This window comes from Spinacia oleracea, chromosome 1 (genome assembly GCF_020520425.1).
Source record: "Spinacia oleracea cultivar Varoflay chromosome 1, BTI_SOV_V1, whole genome shotgun sequence".
In the NCBI taxonomy this organism is placed as follows: domain Eukaryota; kingdom Viridiplantae; phylum Streptophyta; class Magnoliopsida; order Caryophyllales; family Amaranthaceae; genus Spinacia; species Spinacia oleracea.
The window spans coordinates 126695166-126708240 of NC_079487.1; the positions used below are offsets into that span (position 1 = coordinate 126695166).

At 36.5% G+C, this 13075-nt stretch overlaps 2 protein-coding genes across 10 annotated transcripts; both read left to right on the plus strand.

Annotated features, from left to right (window-relative positions):
- The first annotated feature begins 714 nt into the window (after positions 1–714).
- LOC110782925 (serine/arginine-rich splicing factor RSZ22) lies at positions 715–8984 on the plus strand. Of its 6 annotated transcripts, none has more exons than XR_008918923.1 (7): positions 715–867; positions 1011–1118; positions 1338–1426; positions 2140–2365; positions 2731–2883; positions 3606–3775; positions 3928–6115. XR_008918923.1 is itself a non-coding variant. In XM_021987197.2 (6 exons), exons 2-6 carry the CDS (start codon positions 1030–1032, stop codon positions 3610–3612), a joined length of 564 nt encoding a protein of 187 aa, XP_021842889.1. In that variant the 5' UTR covers positions 715–867; positions 1011–1029; the 3' UTR covers positions 3613–3926. The 6 variants fall into 6 exon arrangements, 4 of the variants coding, with proteins under 4 accessions (XP_021842889.1, XP_056682911.1, XP_056682895.1 ...); XR_002531993.2 differs by having other exon boundaries at positions 3940–6115; XM_021987197.2 differs by lacking the exon at positions 3928–6115 and having other exon boundaries at positions 3606–3926.
- Positions 8985–9273: 289 nt separating this feature from the next.
- Positions 9274–10707, plus strand: LOC110782815 (uncharacterized). Of its 4 annotated transcripts, XM_056834902.1 has the most exons (3): positions 9274–9533; positions 9870–9941; positions 10110–10246. In XM_056834902.1, the coding sequence occupies exons 1-3, from the start codon at positions 9327–9329 to the stop codon at positions 10128–10130; spliced, it is 300 nt and encodes a 99-aa protein (XP_056690880.1). In that variant the 5' UTR covers positions 9274–9326; the 3' UTR covers positions 10131–10246. The 4 variants fall into 4 exon arrangements, with proteins under 4 accessions (XP_056690880.1, XP_021842754.2, XP_021842755.2 ...); XM_021987062.2 differs by having other exon boundaries at positions 9274–9941; positions 10098–10707; XM_021987063.2 differs by having other exon boundaries at positions 9274–9941; positions 10110–10707.
- The last annotated feature ends 2368 nt before the right edge of the window (positions 10708–13075 follow it).

Genomic DNA, 13075 nt, shown 5'->3' on the forward strand with positions numbered 1-13075 from the left:
CAGCATTGTTTTCTTTTGGTTCTACTACGTGAAGTTCACAGCACCTTAGGCGGGTGGACTATCTTGTGCAGGAGTTTACATTGGTAACTCCATGGACAATATTTCTTCCATTTGAGTTTTTTTCTATGCCAAGACTCGAACCCGATATTTTTTGTTAAGGAGCAAGAAACCTTAACCACTTATGTCTACCTAATTGTGTAACTTTTATGAATTGTTTTCCACCTCATTTAGCATCTAATGAGCAAATGAACCAGAAAAATGAGTGTGGTTATATAGTGTATAATGACATAAAGAAACCTTAAGTTAAACCCATTCAACAAAAATAAGTTTTATAAAAGTAAATTTAGACGAAATAAGTTAAATTAAAATAAAGTCAGATAATTCAGTTCAATTAAAATAAGTTCAGATAATTCAGTTAAACTAAAATAAATTTATATAAGTCTAGATACTCTGTAAATTAATTTCAGTTAAATTTAAAAGAGCAATCAAAGCCTAAATATCAAATTATTTTCTTGTTAGGAAATACTTCATCCGTTCTTTTTTAAATGAAACAATTATTTAAGCACGTTTGCCAATGCACGATTCCAAAACATTAATATAAATCACAAAATCAAGTCAAAGGAGCTTGTGTGAATAGTGATCAAAATTCAATTGTGTCATGTAAATAAGATCAGCGGAAGTAGGAAGTTGGGGATTTCGTGGGCCTTTATAGTAGGTCCGTCTGTGTTTATTTTTCTTCAAAGCCCATGACTTTTTGTAACTTCCTGATTTGTCCTTAAAATCAAAACTAAGCACAAATCAAAATCAAACAGTGTCGTTTTTCCTAATTGCAAAGACGTAATTCCCCCCCTTTGATCGAAACCCTAGGTTCGCTCCCCTCAATTCTCCATCTATCTTCATCGTTATTTTTCTTCGATTAACCCTTAAAACTTTAGTTTGATCGAAACCCTAGGTTCGATTTTGCGTTTTTTTGAGTTGTCGTAGATTAATTCTCGTCGAATTTTTCCCAGGTATCAGATCGCTTTAACAATGGCACGGGTTTATGTTGGTAATCTGGATCCTCAAGTCACCGAACGCGAGCTCGAGGATGAATTTCGAGTTTATGGCGTTCTTCGCAGGTTCAAATTTGTTCTGTCTTTATCTTTTTCAAATAAATTTATCCTGATTTTGATTTGAATAGTATAATTAGGGATTTTAATTCTTGTATGGATAGTTTTTTTTTTCCTGATAATTGGGTGATGTCTATCATAACGGAATTAGACAATTTTATCTTTGATTATGGTCTTACGGTTTAGTGGTTTACTTATGTTAACGAATGGTCATGAATCATATTGCAGTGTCTGGGTTGCTCGAAGGCCACCGGGCTACGCTTTTATTGAATTTGATGACAAAAGGGATGCGCTTGATGCAATTCATGCTCTTGATGGTAGCTCCTCTTCTTGGTTAATCTTTATTTTCTTGACAAATCAATAAGGCAGGGAGTTTTTATTTATTTATTTATTATGGAGTTCATTCATTATGTGCTTAATTTACAGGATTATCTTTCAATTGTACTCCATATTTCTTTTGATTGCTTTTTTTTCATCTTATGTAATCCTTCCTTCCTTTGGAGTTATCGTAGCTGACTATGTTTAGTGATCCGTTTATCATAGACTGTGCTGTATTTTGTAACTTCGCCTGAGTTTGTTGATAGCCTTATGTCGAGCTGTGCATTTGTCCTTAACCAGGAAGGCAAGAAGCTTAGGGAACAACTCAAAGAACTGGATCCAACAATTTTTTTTTTTGAAAATGTTGGCTGGAGTTAATATGATTGGATTCTGTTCTTGGACATGCTTGCAACTGTTTTGTGCATGCCAATGTGTATTTAACATTATCCTTATATATTGCTCACATTAGTAGCCGCACGTGAGTATATCGGTAATCAAAACCGTGTATTGTCATGAAGGTCTGCTTGTCGACTATATCCTTGTCAGTACGCGCACATTTGTATGCTGAGTTGCTGATGTTAGTTATGAGTTAGGCTGGTTGCAAAGTGAGCCTGTTCCAGATATATTATCATGTATTAGCAAGTGTGATTCCTTATGTGTTGTACAAACATGGGCCATTTTACTTGTACTCACGAGCAATCTCATATAACAGGAAGGAATGGCTGGCGAGTTGAACTTTCCCGTAATACAAAAGGCGGCGGAGGTCGAGGTGGACGTGGTGGGCGTGGGGGTGAGGATATGAAATGCTATGAGTGTGGAGAACCTGGTCACTTTGCTCGTGAATGTCGCCTGCGTGTTGGTTCTAGAGGTGTAGGTGGTGGACGGCGTCGAAGTCCTTCTCCTATTCGTCATCGTGGAAGTCCTAGTTATGGCCGCAGGTTTGCATTTGAGATATTGTGAATGCTTTTTTTGTTTTCTTTTGTACGAAGGATGGTTTAGTGTATACTTTGTGGTCATTTTTTTATTGGAACTTTTTTTATATTGCTGCAGCTCACTTATGGCCCTTGGGATCAGTGCTTTTGCTTCTATTTATATCATATATTTGTTTAACTTGGCATTTCTGTATATCCCTGTCGCTTGGGTACTATGAGGATTGTAGACAACCTATAAGATTTTTTTTTGAGTTGATGAGGGTATTTCCCCTTTGCAAACTCTTCTTGACAGCTATTAAGAGATGGAGTTTGTTTTTTGTCACTGTTTTTTTAACTAGCAATGATTGATGTATGAGCCTTTCATGTTGCAGGAGCTATAGCCCACGTGGGTATAGCCCACGAGGAAGGAGGTCACCACTACCACCAAGAAAACGGAGCATATCACCTGCATATCGCCGTGGTCGAAGCTACAGCAGATCACCACCAATACGCCGTGCTCGCCGTGCCTCACCTTATGCTAATGGGTATGTGGCGTTTTTCCCATTAATAACCATTCTAGCCATTGTATTTTTATGTCTTATTCTTTCTTTGATATCCATTTTTCTCATAATGGCACATTTCTTAGCTAAGTGTTGTTCGATAATAGTTTTTGCAAATTTTAATGTAGCTAATAATACTAATACAGAAAGACTACAGAGGCTGTGGATGGTAATCTGGTAATTACCTAATCAGAAATAAGAGTGGTTAAAATTCACTTGAGAAAAGTTGTAGTGTGAAGGATGGGATCCTCTGGTTTTGAGATTTTATTAGTTTGTTTTGTTGAATTGGATTGTCCAAGTATCATTGTCATTTCCTTATTTTTAAAGGCCAGACAGGGTGCTTTAGTGTAATTTGAAAATATATGTAGAGCATACATAGACTATTGTGAACATCTGAAATTGAAGCAATTGAATGTCCCTTGTTTGAGCTTTACTAGCATATTTTTAACAGTGGCGTATAATGGCACTAAGTTATTTGTTGACGAGTAACTAGATGCTCCAAGAGTTACTAGAAGTGGTAAGGTGTTATTGAGCACGATCTATAATCAAGTTCCTTCTTATAGCCAAATGCCAATCATCTAGATCAATATCATTTGTGGCCCTCTGTGCGGTCCTCATTTATACACTTAGATCTTGAATCTTGTATTGAGATTGCATCTCGTAAGTGTGCTTCTTCTAATCTTATAAATTTAACTTTTCTGCTGCAGGGTTTGATGCTGGTCAATGGTGATGGAGCTTTAGGAGGCAGCAGTTGCAGGGTCCAATGATAGTACTAGTAGAGTGGAGACTTGATACTTGATAGTACTGTGCATATTGAAGTGAAGACTATGAATTGCTATAAACTTGCATCAGTTTGCTCTACGGCTCTCTGAATGCTGTAGGTTTCTGTTATGCTTTAATTTTTTTTTTTTAATTTTAGTTTTGTGATCATATGTTAATCTCGCGTACTTAAAATCTTCTTAGTGTGTTTGTATTCTATGTGAAGTTGGTGTTTTCGAAAGACTAAAAGTTCATATTTTCTTTTGTGAGGTGTGATTTTAGGATGCAACGGCATCGTTTCGACTCTTACTGCATACCGTGCTCCGTTTTTTCAAATCTGCTTGTCTGCATCATCATCTGCTTGTCGTCTTAGCTATCATGAATCTGCAGCTTCAGTACACCTTCATACTTTAGTGTAATCATCTGTGACCAAGCTGCTCCATTTAGACTACCGTGTTTGGCTGGTTGGAGAAGATGAGACCCTTGTTGTTCGTCATAGCTGGTTGTGAGGGGGCATAGGAATCAAAAGTTCTGTTTCTGGATGTTGTAAAAATCTACACAAAGAGTTGAAAAGGAAGTTAACTGCACATGCCCCTTTGCTTGAACATTTAAGAGTCGCAACGTAGTAACGTACTTCTCATCGCTTTTTTATGGACTTGACCTCCATACTTGTTGATGCGACTCAGTAAAAGTACTGCCCCAACCTCTGTCCTCAGGAAAAACTTTTAAAAAATTGGACAGTGTGACATCAATTAAAAGACCTTCAGCAGGTAAGGTTATTTTATTTACCTGCTTGCAATTTGCGTGTTTTGTAAACGCGCTCCTTTGTTTCTGACATGTCTTTGCCGCTTGATTGTTTTGTGATTGAGATAGAATTTGAATGCTCAAATTGCAGTAGAATGCATTGTCATTTCATTTCAAAATTTGGTTACCTGCCTTCATTTGATATTTACATAGCTCGATTACATTGCATCCATTGCCTAATACTTCCTTTGTAGCATCTCTTGTGAGTTGTGACGAGACTTAGGAAGTTTGTAATTGCATTTTAGTGCATTAGGCTGGTGTCATAAATGTTCGGGAAGTTCTTTTTTTTTTTTTTGGGAAAATAGTTAACTTTTTTGAGATCGTTTCCTTTCTAATGTGTGGAATATTAGGTTTGGACCTTGGGTGGTCTACAATTTTAATCCCTGCAAAACAATTATCGAACTTTGTTGGATGTCCTTGAATCTATGCTTGGCTTGACTTACAAAAGGTTGCTTATTTGCTTTCTTTTTGAAGACCTGGTTTTGAATAGTAGCAAACTGTGAATGGCTTTGAGTTTTTAAAGATTGCTTCTTTGCTTTGTTCTGATTCTTTTAGAAGAGTTGATTTGGGTCACATAATATTGTAACACGGATCGTATGAGGTGTAGCTTTTATGGTTACAATTCTCACAAGGTGATGTGCTTATTCATGGAATGTGTCATATGCCTGGTAATGGATATATCTGGCAGGTATGCGTTGCTTAAATTCACACCAACTCTTTACTAATTCTTCTCTGTCGTGACCTTGTATTTAATGGACCAACATTGCCTTGTGGAGTTGTAGTCTCGAGGTGATTATTTGTTTAGGTGGATATGCACGGTTTGTTCACCTGTTTGCATCATAATCCTTGGATGTAAACTTAGGTGTTGTTTGGTAGACATAAAAACATGGTAAGTAGAACTACCTAGGAAGGGGAATATTGTGGTGTTGTTTGGTTTACAATAACATGGAGGGGAATATTGTGGTGTTGTTTGGTTTACAATAACATGGGAAGTCACACTTCGTAGGAACTCTCACTTCCCTCAAAATGGAGGAAGTTCCCATACTTCCCATGCTCAAACCAAACAACATTTCGTACTTCCTAGGAAATGTCAATACATGGGAAAATCTTCTTCCTATGAACTTTTACTTCCTACGATCAACCAAACGTTACCTTAAGAGAAGAAGGTGACTGAGCTGACAGGCATTGACATATCATTTATCATATATCATTGTCTACAAAGTAAGTGAATGATATAACTGGATTATTCATTTATTGAGTGTTTAACACTTTAACTCCCCTGTGCTGCATGGAACTTTTTTATTTTTTGAGACCCACTACAGTGTATGGAAATGTTGTTGGAGTTTTGCCATGATTTTGAAGAAACCAGGCTTCTTGTTACGTCCTTCATGTGAGCGCTCGGGACATCTTTTGTATGTACTCTTCAAAATCAACTAAATGATTGATTTTTCAGTATGGAGACGGAAGATTGATTGACCTCTATGTATTGCTTTCTTAATGCCGGATGATATTTTTAAAACATATTTTGTATGTTCATGCCATTTGATAGTATAGTTTGTCAATTTTTGAATTAGTATTTTTGGGTGCATAAATGATGTAATTTTGGAGTGATATTTTCACTGTTCGTTTCTTCTCGGCTGTTCTGATTTGTTTATATCCTGGTTGTGGTTCGTGCTTATGATGCAATTAGGTGTAGTGAATAAAACTCAAATGGTCAGTGGGTATCTTTAAGCCCCATTTATCATTTTCATGTATCGTTATGGGAATCAAGGAAGAAATAAAGGATATTTGTAGGTTTCTCTCCATTGTGTTAGTTTATTCATTTTTTAGATAGTTTTACTTGTTGATTTAACTTGCCCTTTAGCTCATACCAATGGGCAACGGGGACGTAAAACGGTTTTTTTTTCCGTATCATGTTAAGATTGAAAATTACGAACTTTGATATTTCCAATACCTCCAATACCTCTTTTCCCTGACAGCCCGTTTAGTAGCTGGTTGCAAATTGTGTTAAGGGAAATAAATTTGTATGTAAATTTGTAAAGAAATTAATATTCATTTCCATGGTAATGCTAGGTCACTCAAAATTATCTCTTTTTCATTATAAATTTTTATTATCCTCCATTATCATTTGAGGGAGTGGTTTTAGGTGAGATTTGAAATTTATAAAGAAAAGTAGCAAGTTTTTAGACAAAATTTCAGTATCATGGACATCATGATTTATTTTCATCACCAAACTATACTTGGATTTATTTTCATTCCCACCATTTATTACCGGCTACTAAACGGGCAGTGAAAGCTTTACATAGCTTTACAGATATGAAAACGGAGGAAAGATATTGTTGATTTTTTTTCCATTGTCATCAACTTGCAACCCTGAGGAAGTTTCAGGGCACCAATCATTATGATAGTGTCCAGAATTGACTTGTCAAATTTAAAGTCAACGGTCAATAGTGTAGTTTGAAAATGAAATAATGGATTGATTTAAAGTTAGCTGAATCGAAAGCTTATCTGAAAATATTGAGTGAAGAAGCTTGTATCCAAAAAAATTAGTAGAAATGAGTGCAGGGAATGCTGAAGCTTCCTTACAGCCCAAAGACAAAGATATCGAGTCTCAAAATGAGAGGTTGCAGGAAACTGGAGAAGGAATTGGGATCGTAGATGGGCAAGGTATCAATCATCTGAAGCAGTTGAAGTCCTTTGAAATTCTGAAATCAGCTCTGAAAATCTTTAAAAGTAATACCAAGTTTATGTTCTTAATGATATTGTCTATTCTTCCTTATTTTGTTTTTATGGTCTTTTATGAGATGAAACTTCAGAAATCCATAATTTATGCCTCATCGAACCCACTACTAAATCACCATCCTATAAAGATGCGAGCTACTCGTATTCCCCTTGATGTTATTAGTTCCATACTGAAAAATAGTGTATCGTTCTCCCAATCAGTAAATCAAACCCAGCAGTACTACATCAATTACTATGATGATGATGATAACACTAGTTATTTGAACAAAAGAAACGAGTTTTTCTCAGATTCACTGCATCTTTGTCTGTTTTATTTGTTTCTTTACCCTCTTCTGGAATTCCTGAGTTTGAGTATAACCACGAAACTCGCAACAGAAGTTCATGCAGCTGAGAAACAGTCGACTCTCAGAGAGTTGCTTCACCAGAAGGTTAACATAAAGGGTCCTTTTATTACCTATCTTTATGTGCACTTGCTTTCATCTATGACTTTGTTTGGTCTTTTTTGGATAGTAGTTTGGAATCACCTTAGCTACTCTTTTTCTTTACGATCTCCAAGTATTGGGTTTGTTCTGTACACTGCAATTCAATCAGTGATGTTCCTAGCTCTGCTCTACAAGTTCATGGGTTGGAGTGCATTTTGGAACATGGTAATGGTGATTTCTTTTACACAAGACCTAACTGGGGTCGCGGCATTTGGGTTGTCCGATTATTATGGAAGACATTGTAAGAAAACCGGATTTCATTTAATGCTCGGATTTTTCGTGTTTGGTAATGTTCTGAGGCTTCCCTGTTTGTATGCCGGATTGTGTAATGGAAGTGATGCTGGTGTTTGGATCACTTGTATTGTTATGATTTTCGTCTCGATTGGAAATTTGGTGAAGTGGGTTGCTTTTGTGTTGTATTTTTACCATTGCAAGCAGCAAACTATGGAAAAGAAGATTGATGATCAAGAGCAGGACAAAACTGTAAAAGCAGCTGCTGTTCACTCTTGATTTTGGATTGAGAATGACATTTCTGGATTAGCTTGATTTTTGAGTCTTTCTCTTTTGTTTTAGTTATTTTTTGAGGGTAAGAATGTAATACTTGAATAGTGTAAAAGTTTATTTAGTTAGAACTTCCAACTTGGAAGTATATTATATCGATAATGGCCTAGTGGCCTTCTGTTCTAAATATTGTGGAGGACAACATTTGCCATCAGTAATAAAAGGGTGCTACGACAGGAGCCCGGTTAGCCAGTGTTTGGCCAAGCTCTTGAAAGTGTTTATCAACCTGAGAAGCTGAAATATGGCCAGTTGTCGCAAGAGATGCTTATGACTAAAGATGGTTGTGGGCTGGGCTGGGCTAGCCCGAAGCCTGACTCGGACACGAAAAAAAGCACAGTCTGACTCGAGTACGAAGCCGTGGACCGTGCCCAAGCCACATGTTTTTTGAAAAAGCGCGACAAAGCACGCTAAATTCAGTAAAATTAGGCTTAGGCACGACGGTTGGCCCGAACGACACGACAACCCTTTGGCCTGAGCTCTATTTTAAACTTCTCGACCGGACCCGACATGATACAAAGTGGGCTTGGCCCGGCCCGGCCCAACCCAACCCAACCCAAATCCATCTTCATTTATGACTCGACTTGAGTTTAACAGTCGAACTAGGCTCGAACTCAACTCGCTCGAGATGAGGTTTTATATGAATACAGACGAATATTGTTTCTTGGTTAATTAAAACATACTTCCTCCGTTTAGAAATATTTATTCCACTTTCACTCTCTATAAAAGTTACCCTTATCACATCACAATCGCAATTGCTTTAGAAATTCATATCTTGATTCAAAGTGGCATGAAAAGTGGGAGCCAAGAACATAAACATATACTTCGTACTTATTTACTAAAGCACAATTGTTTTTTCCCTTTAAAACTTTACGAATTTTCAAAGTCAATGGTCACTGTCCAATGAATACCTTAAAGACTCACAACTTGCTTTCAAAGTCAATGGTCAACGAAAAGGAAAATACGTAGAAAAGTTTTAAAAAAAATGGGTGGCTATTAAGTTAGCAAATTCCAAAAGATTAACTGAAAATATTAATTAAGTGGGAGAATTGAAGAAGTTTGTAGCCAAGAAAAACAGCAGACATGAGTTCAGGGAATGATGAAGTTTCCATACAACCTAAAGAAGGCGATATCGAGTCTCAGAATAAGAGGCTACCAGGCATGGGAATCCAAATCGAAATAGAAACCGGGCAAGCTGTCCTTAATCTCAAGCACTTGAAGAAGTCCATTGAAATATTGAGATCAGCATTAAAAATCTTTACAAGTAATACCAAGTTTATTTTGTTAATGGTATTATCTATACTCCCTTTCTTTATTTTCATGGTCTTCTTTGAGATGAAACTCCAAAAACCGATCATGTATGCCACATCAAACTATTTACCAAAACCCCAAACATTAGAAATAATGTCTGCTTACCCTGATCTGATGATTATTTGGTAAACAATACAGCATCAGCTTTTGTAAAAAAATCTTATCTCGCTCGTAAATACTATAATGATCACAACTTTAGTAGGATCAACGAGAAAAAAGAGTTTTTGTATGATACAGTTGAAGTTTCTCTGTTTTATTTGGTAATTTACCCTGTTCTAGAGTTCCTTAGCATGAGTTTAACCCTGAAAATCGCAGCAAAAGTTGGTGCAGATGATAAACAGACAACTCTCAGAGAGTTACTACTGTACCGGAAACTTAACTTTAAAGGTACTTTTGTTACATACATTTGCGTTCACTTGATGTCAACTATGACTTTATCAGGCCTTGTATGGATTGTTTCGAATCACCGCCTCGTCTTTGGCGGTTACTATGATCCTACAGGAGCTAGTTGGTTTAATATACTGTCTTTAACAGTTCATTCAGTTATATTCCTAGGGTTGCTTTACAAGTACCTAGAGTGGAGTGCATTTTGGAACATGAGTATGGTGATTTCTTTCATGGATGAACAAACTGGGATCGAGGCGTTTGGAATGTCGGATTACTATGGAAAACATTGCAAGAAAACCGGGTTTCAGCTGATGCTCGGGTTTTTCGTGTTTGGTAATGTCTTGAGGCTTCCTTGTTTGTATGCCGGATTATGTACCGGAAGTGTTGCTGGTGTTTTGATCACTTGTATTGTTATAATGATGGTTTCGTTGAGTAATTTGGTGAAGTGGGTTGCTTTTCTGGTGTACTTTCAATATTGCAAGCAGCAAACCATGGAAAAGAAGTTGGATGATCAAGAGCAAAACAAAAATGTAAAGTTTGATGCTACATAGTAAACATGTGTATAGTGTTAGAATCCAACTTTCTTTTACGTGTATTTTGCTTATCTATTGCTTTCTGATATCTTTCTAATATTTTTTTAGGCTTTAGATAGAATAGAATTATCATGTTTATGTCAGTTCAGTGTTAACTGGCACTTTTTAGCTAATTCAAACTAAACCTTTATGAGGGGTATGAACCAATACCTCTCATCAGAAGTTGTCTTTGCTTAATCACTTGCGTTTTTGTTAGCTTTTATAGATTGTGCATGTGTGTCGTATGTTTTTAAGCTTTACAAGACTCAACAAAGTCTCCACCAAAACATATACATTCTCGTCGCCGGTCCCGCTTGTGCCGGTTGTGCGCACCCAAGCACCCCGGTCGACCCTCATCCTTGTCGCCAATAGACAAGAGTGTTCATTCTAAAGCAAGCATCGCTCATGCCTCGAGCCTTGAGACTCACTTTTCGCACAAGGCTTGCGCCCATGCCGTCCCATAGACAAGAGCGCGCCGCACGATCCATGTCAAAACACTCGAACAGTGACACATAGGGTGTGTGTGCATGAGTGTATGTTTTTTTTGTTCGAATGAGCCAATTGCAAGAGGGCAATGTTCTTGTTTGTGATCAATCTTTGAATACTTTGAACTTTATTTCTTCGAATGAATTTAATTTTTATTGAAAATTTTGCCAAGATTAGTTGTATAGCTAATACTATCTTACCAAGATTTCATAAACATTGCAACTGTAAGGACCAACACTTCCTCGAAGTTGTTACAATGTTACGTGTTTAAGTAGGTTTACTCAGATTTTTAACCAGCGGTCATCGTATAATCCATTGATATTGATCACTTAAGTAGTTAAGTGACGAGGCAAGTGAATCAGACACTTATTCAGGTCAGGGTTTAATTCCCCTGTAACCCGTTGGTCATTTTTCGACTGCTGTAAGGATAGTGTACTGGTTGTCGCTCTTTTCGGAGATTTGCTACATAAGCATAAGCATAAGTATAAGCATAAGCAATGGTGGATGCTATGGTACATATAGATTGGTAGTGCAAAGAAGACATATATGAAGTTTTTCCTAAGCAATAGCAATAATAATAGATATAATGTGGATGTGAACTAGATTAGTTGGCAAAGTCTTGAGACGGTGGTACTCAAGTCTACATAATTTGTTGACTTGCCTTTTGTAGTTCTCTTTACACAAATAAAAATAAATGATGTAATGTAGCGCTACTAGAAGCCAAACGTGCTTGAAGAAAAAAATACAAGTTGGAGAGAATTTGTTTCTAACTTTCAAATTTCATCAACCTGCAACTGTAAGTTAGGAGACATGTTTGGCAACACTAGCTGAAATCGAACTGAAATTGATAAGGTAGCTGAAACTGATAAGATAACACATCTGAAATTGATAAGGTGTTGAAACTGATAAGATAATACTCCGTAGTTTATAAGTAAGATTTATTTTAGACGAAAACCTTTCATGTTTTCCCTTGTATTAAAATTCAACCCAAAAGAGAACAATTAGCAAAGGTATTTGTTTCACATGTAAATATGAGTATTATTTTAAAACAAAATTGGATAAGTATATACGAAGTATAACTGAAAAATAAGTAACAGACCAAAAATAAACAAAAATATGAATAATAGTAGTAGAAGATAAACTCTTTGAAACATACTATATATGTAATTGAAAACTCGGTTTACTTCGCAATAAAATTTTCAAAAAATGCAGCCACACTTTATGCCCATTGACACTTTAACAGCAAGTCAACAACAGATGCTTTGGAGGAAAAAAAATCAGTCACTGATTTTGAAACGTTACTTTTGTTAACCTTTGGATTTCAGTCAAGTAATCCACCTTAAATTTTAAACACTCTTAATCATTTCAGGCGACTTAAATTATTAGCACCTTATCATTTAAGTTGACTGAAAATGATTACCAAACAAAGCTTTCACAACGCTAGAATCAAATTGAAGTTCAAATGTTACAAGTTGAATGTTACAAAGTCAATAGTCAATATCTAATCAACTCCTTGGCCTAATGCATACAAAAGTCCTATTCTTTAGAGCTTAACTGAATGTAACATAACTTAACTGAATATTACTTTATTTGGAATAAATAATAAATACGGAGTAATAAATTAGTAGTAAATAATAAGTTTTAATATGTAAGGGGTATATAATAATAATAATAATAATAATAATAATAATAATAATAATAATAATAATAATATAATAATAATAATAATAATAATAATAATAATAATAATAATAATAATGGGGATGGCGGTCTAGATGTGTGTGTTGACTTGGCTGGGTCTTCCCCTATGACGCAATCTGGGTTGTCTGGCTTCGTTCCGGGTCGGGTTGTGGCGGTTGCAGCGCAGCGGAAGCAGGATAAGTATGCGGCGCGTTGTAGGGCTTTGGGTTACGGTTTCTTTCCTTTTTCCTTCTCTTCTTTGAGGAATTAGAGAAAGGTGCTGTTTCGTTGCTGAAGCGGGTCCAGGCGTACTCCAGGGCTCAGGACATTGGGGCACGGGCAGCTGCCCACATTTTCAGCAGGATCGGGTTCGCCATAGCTAGAGGAGTGGGGGCC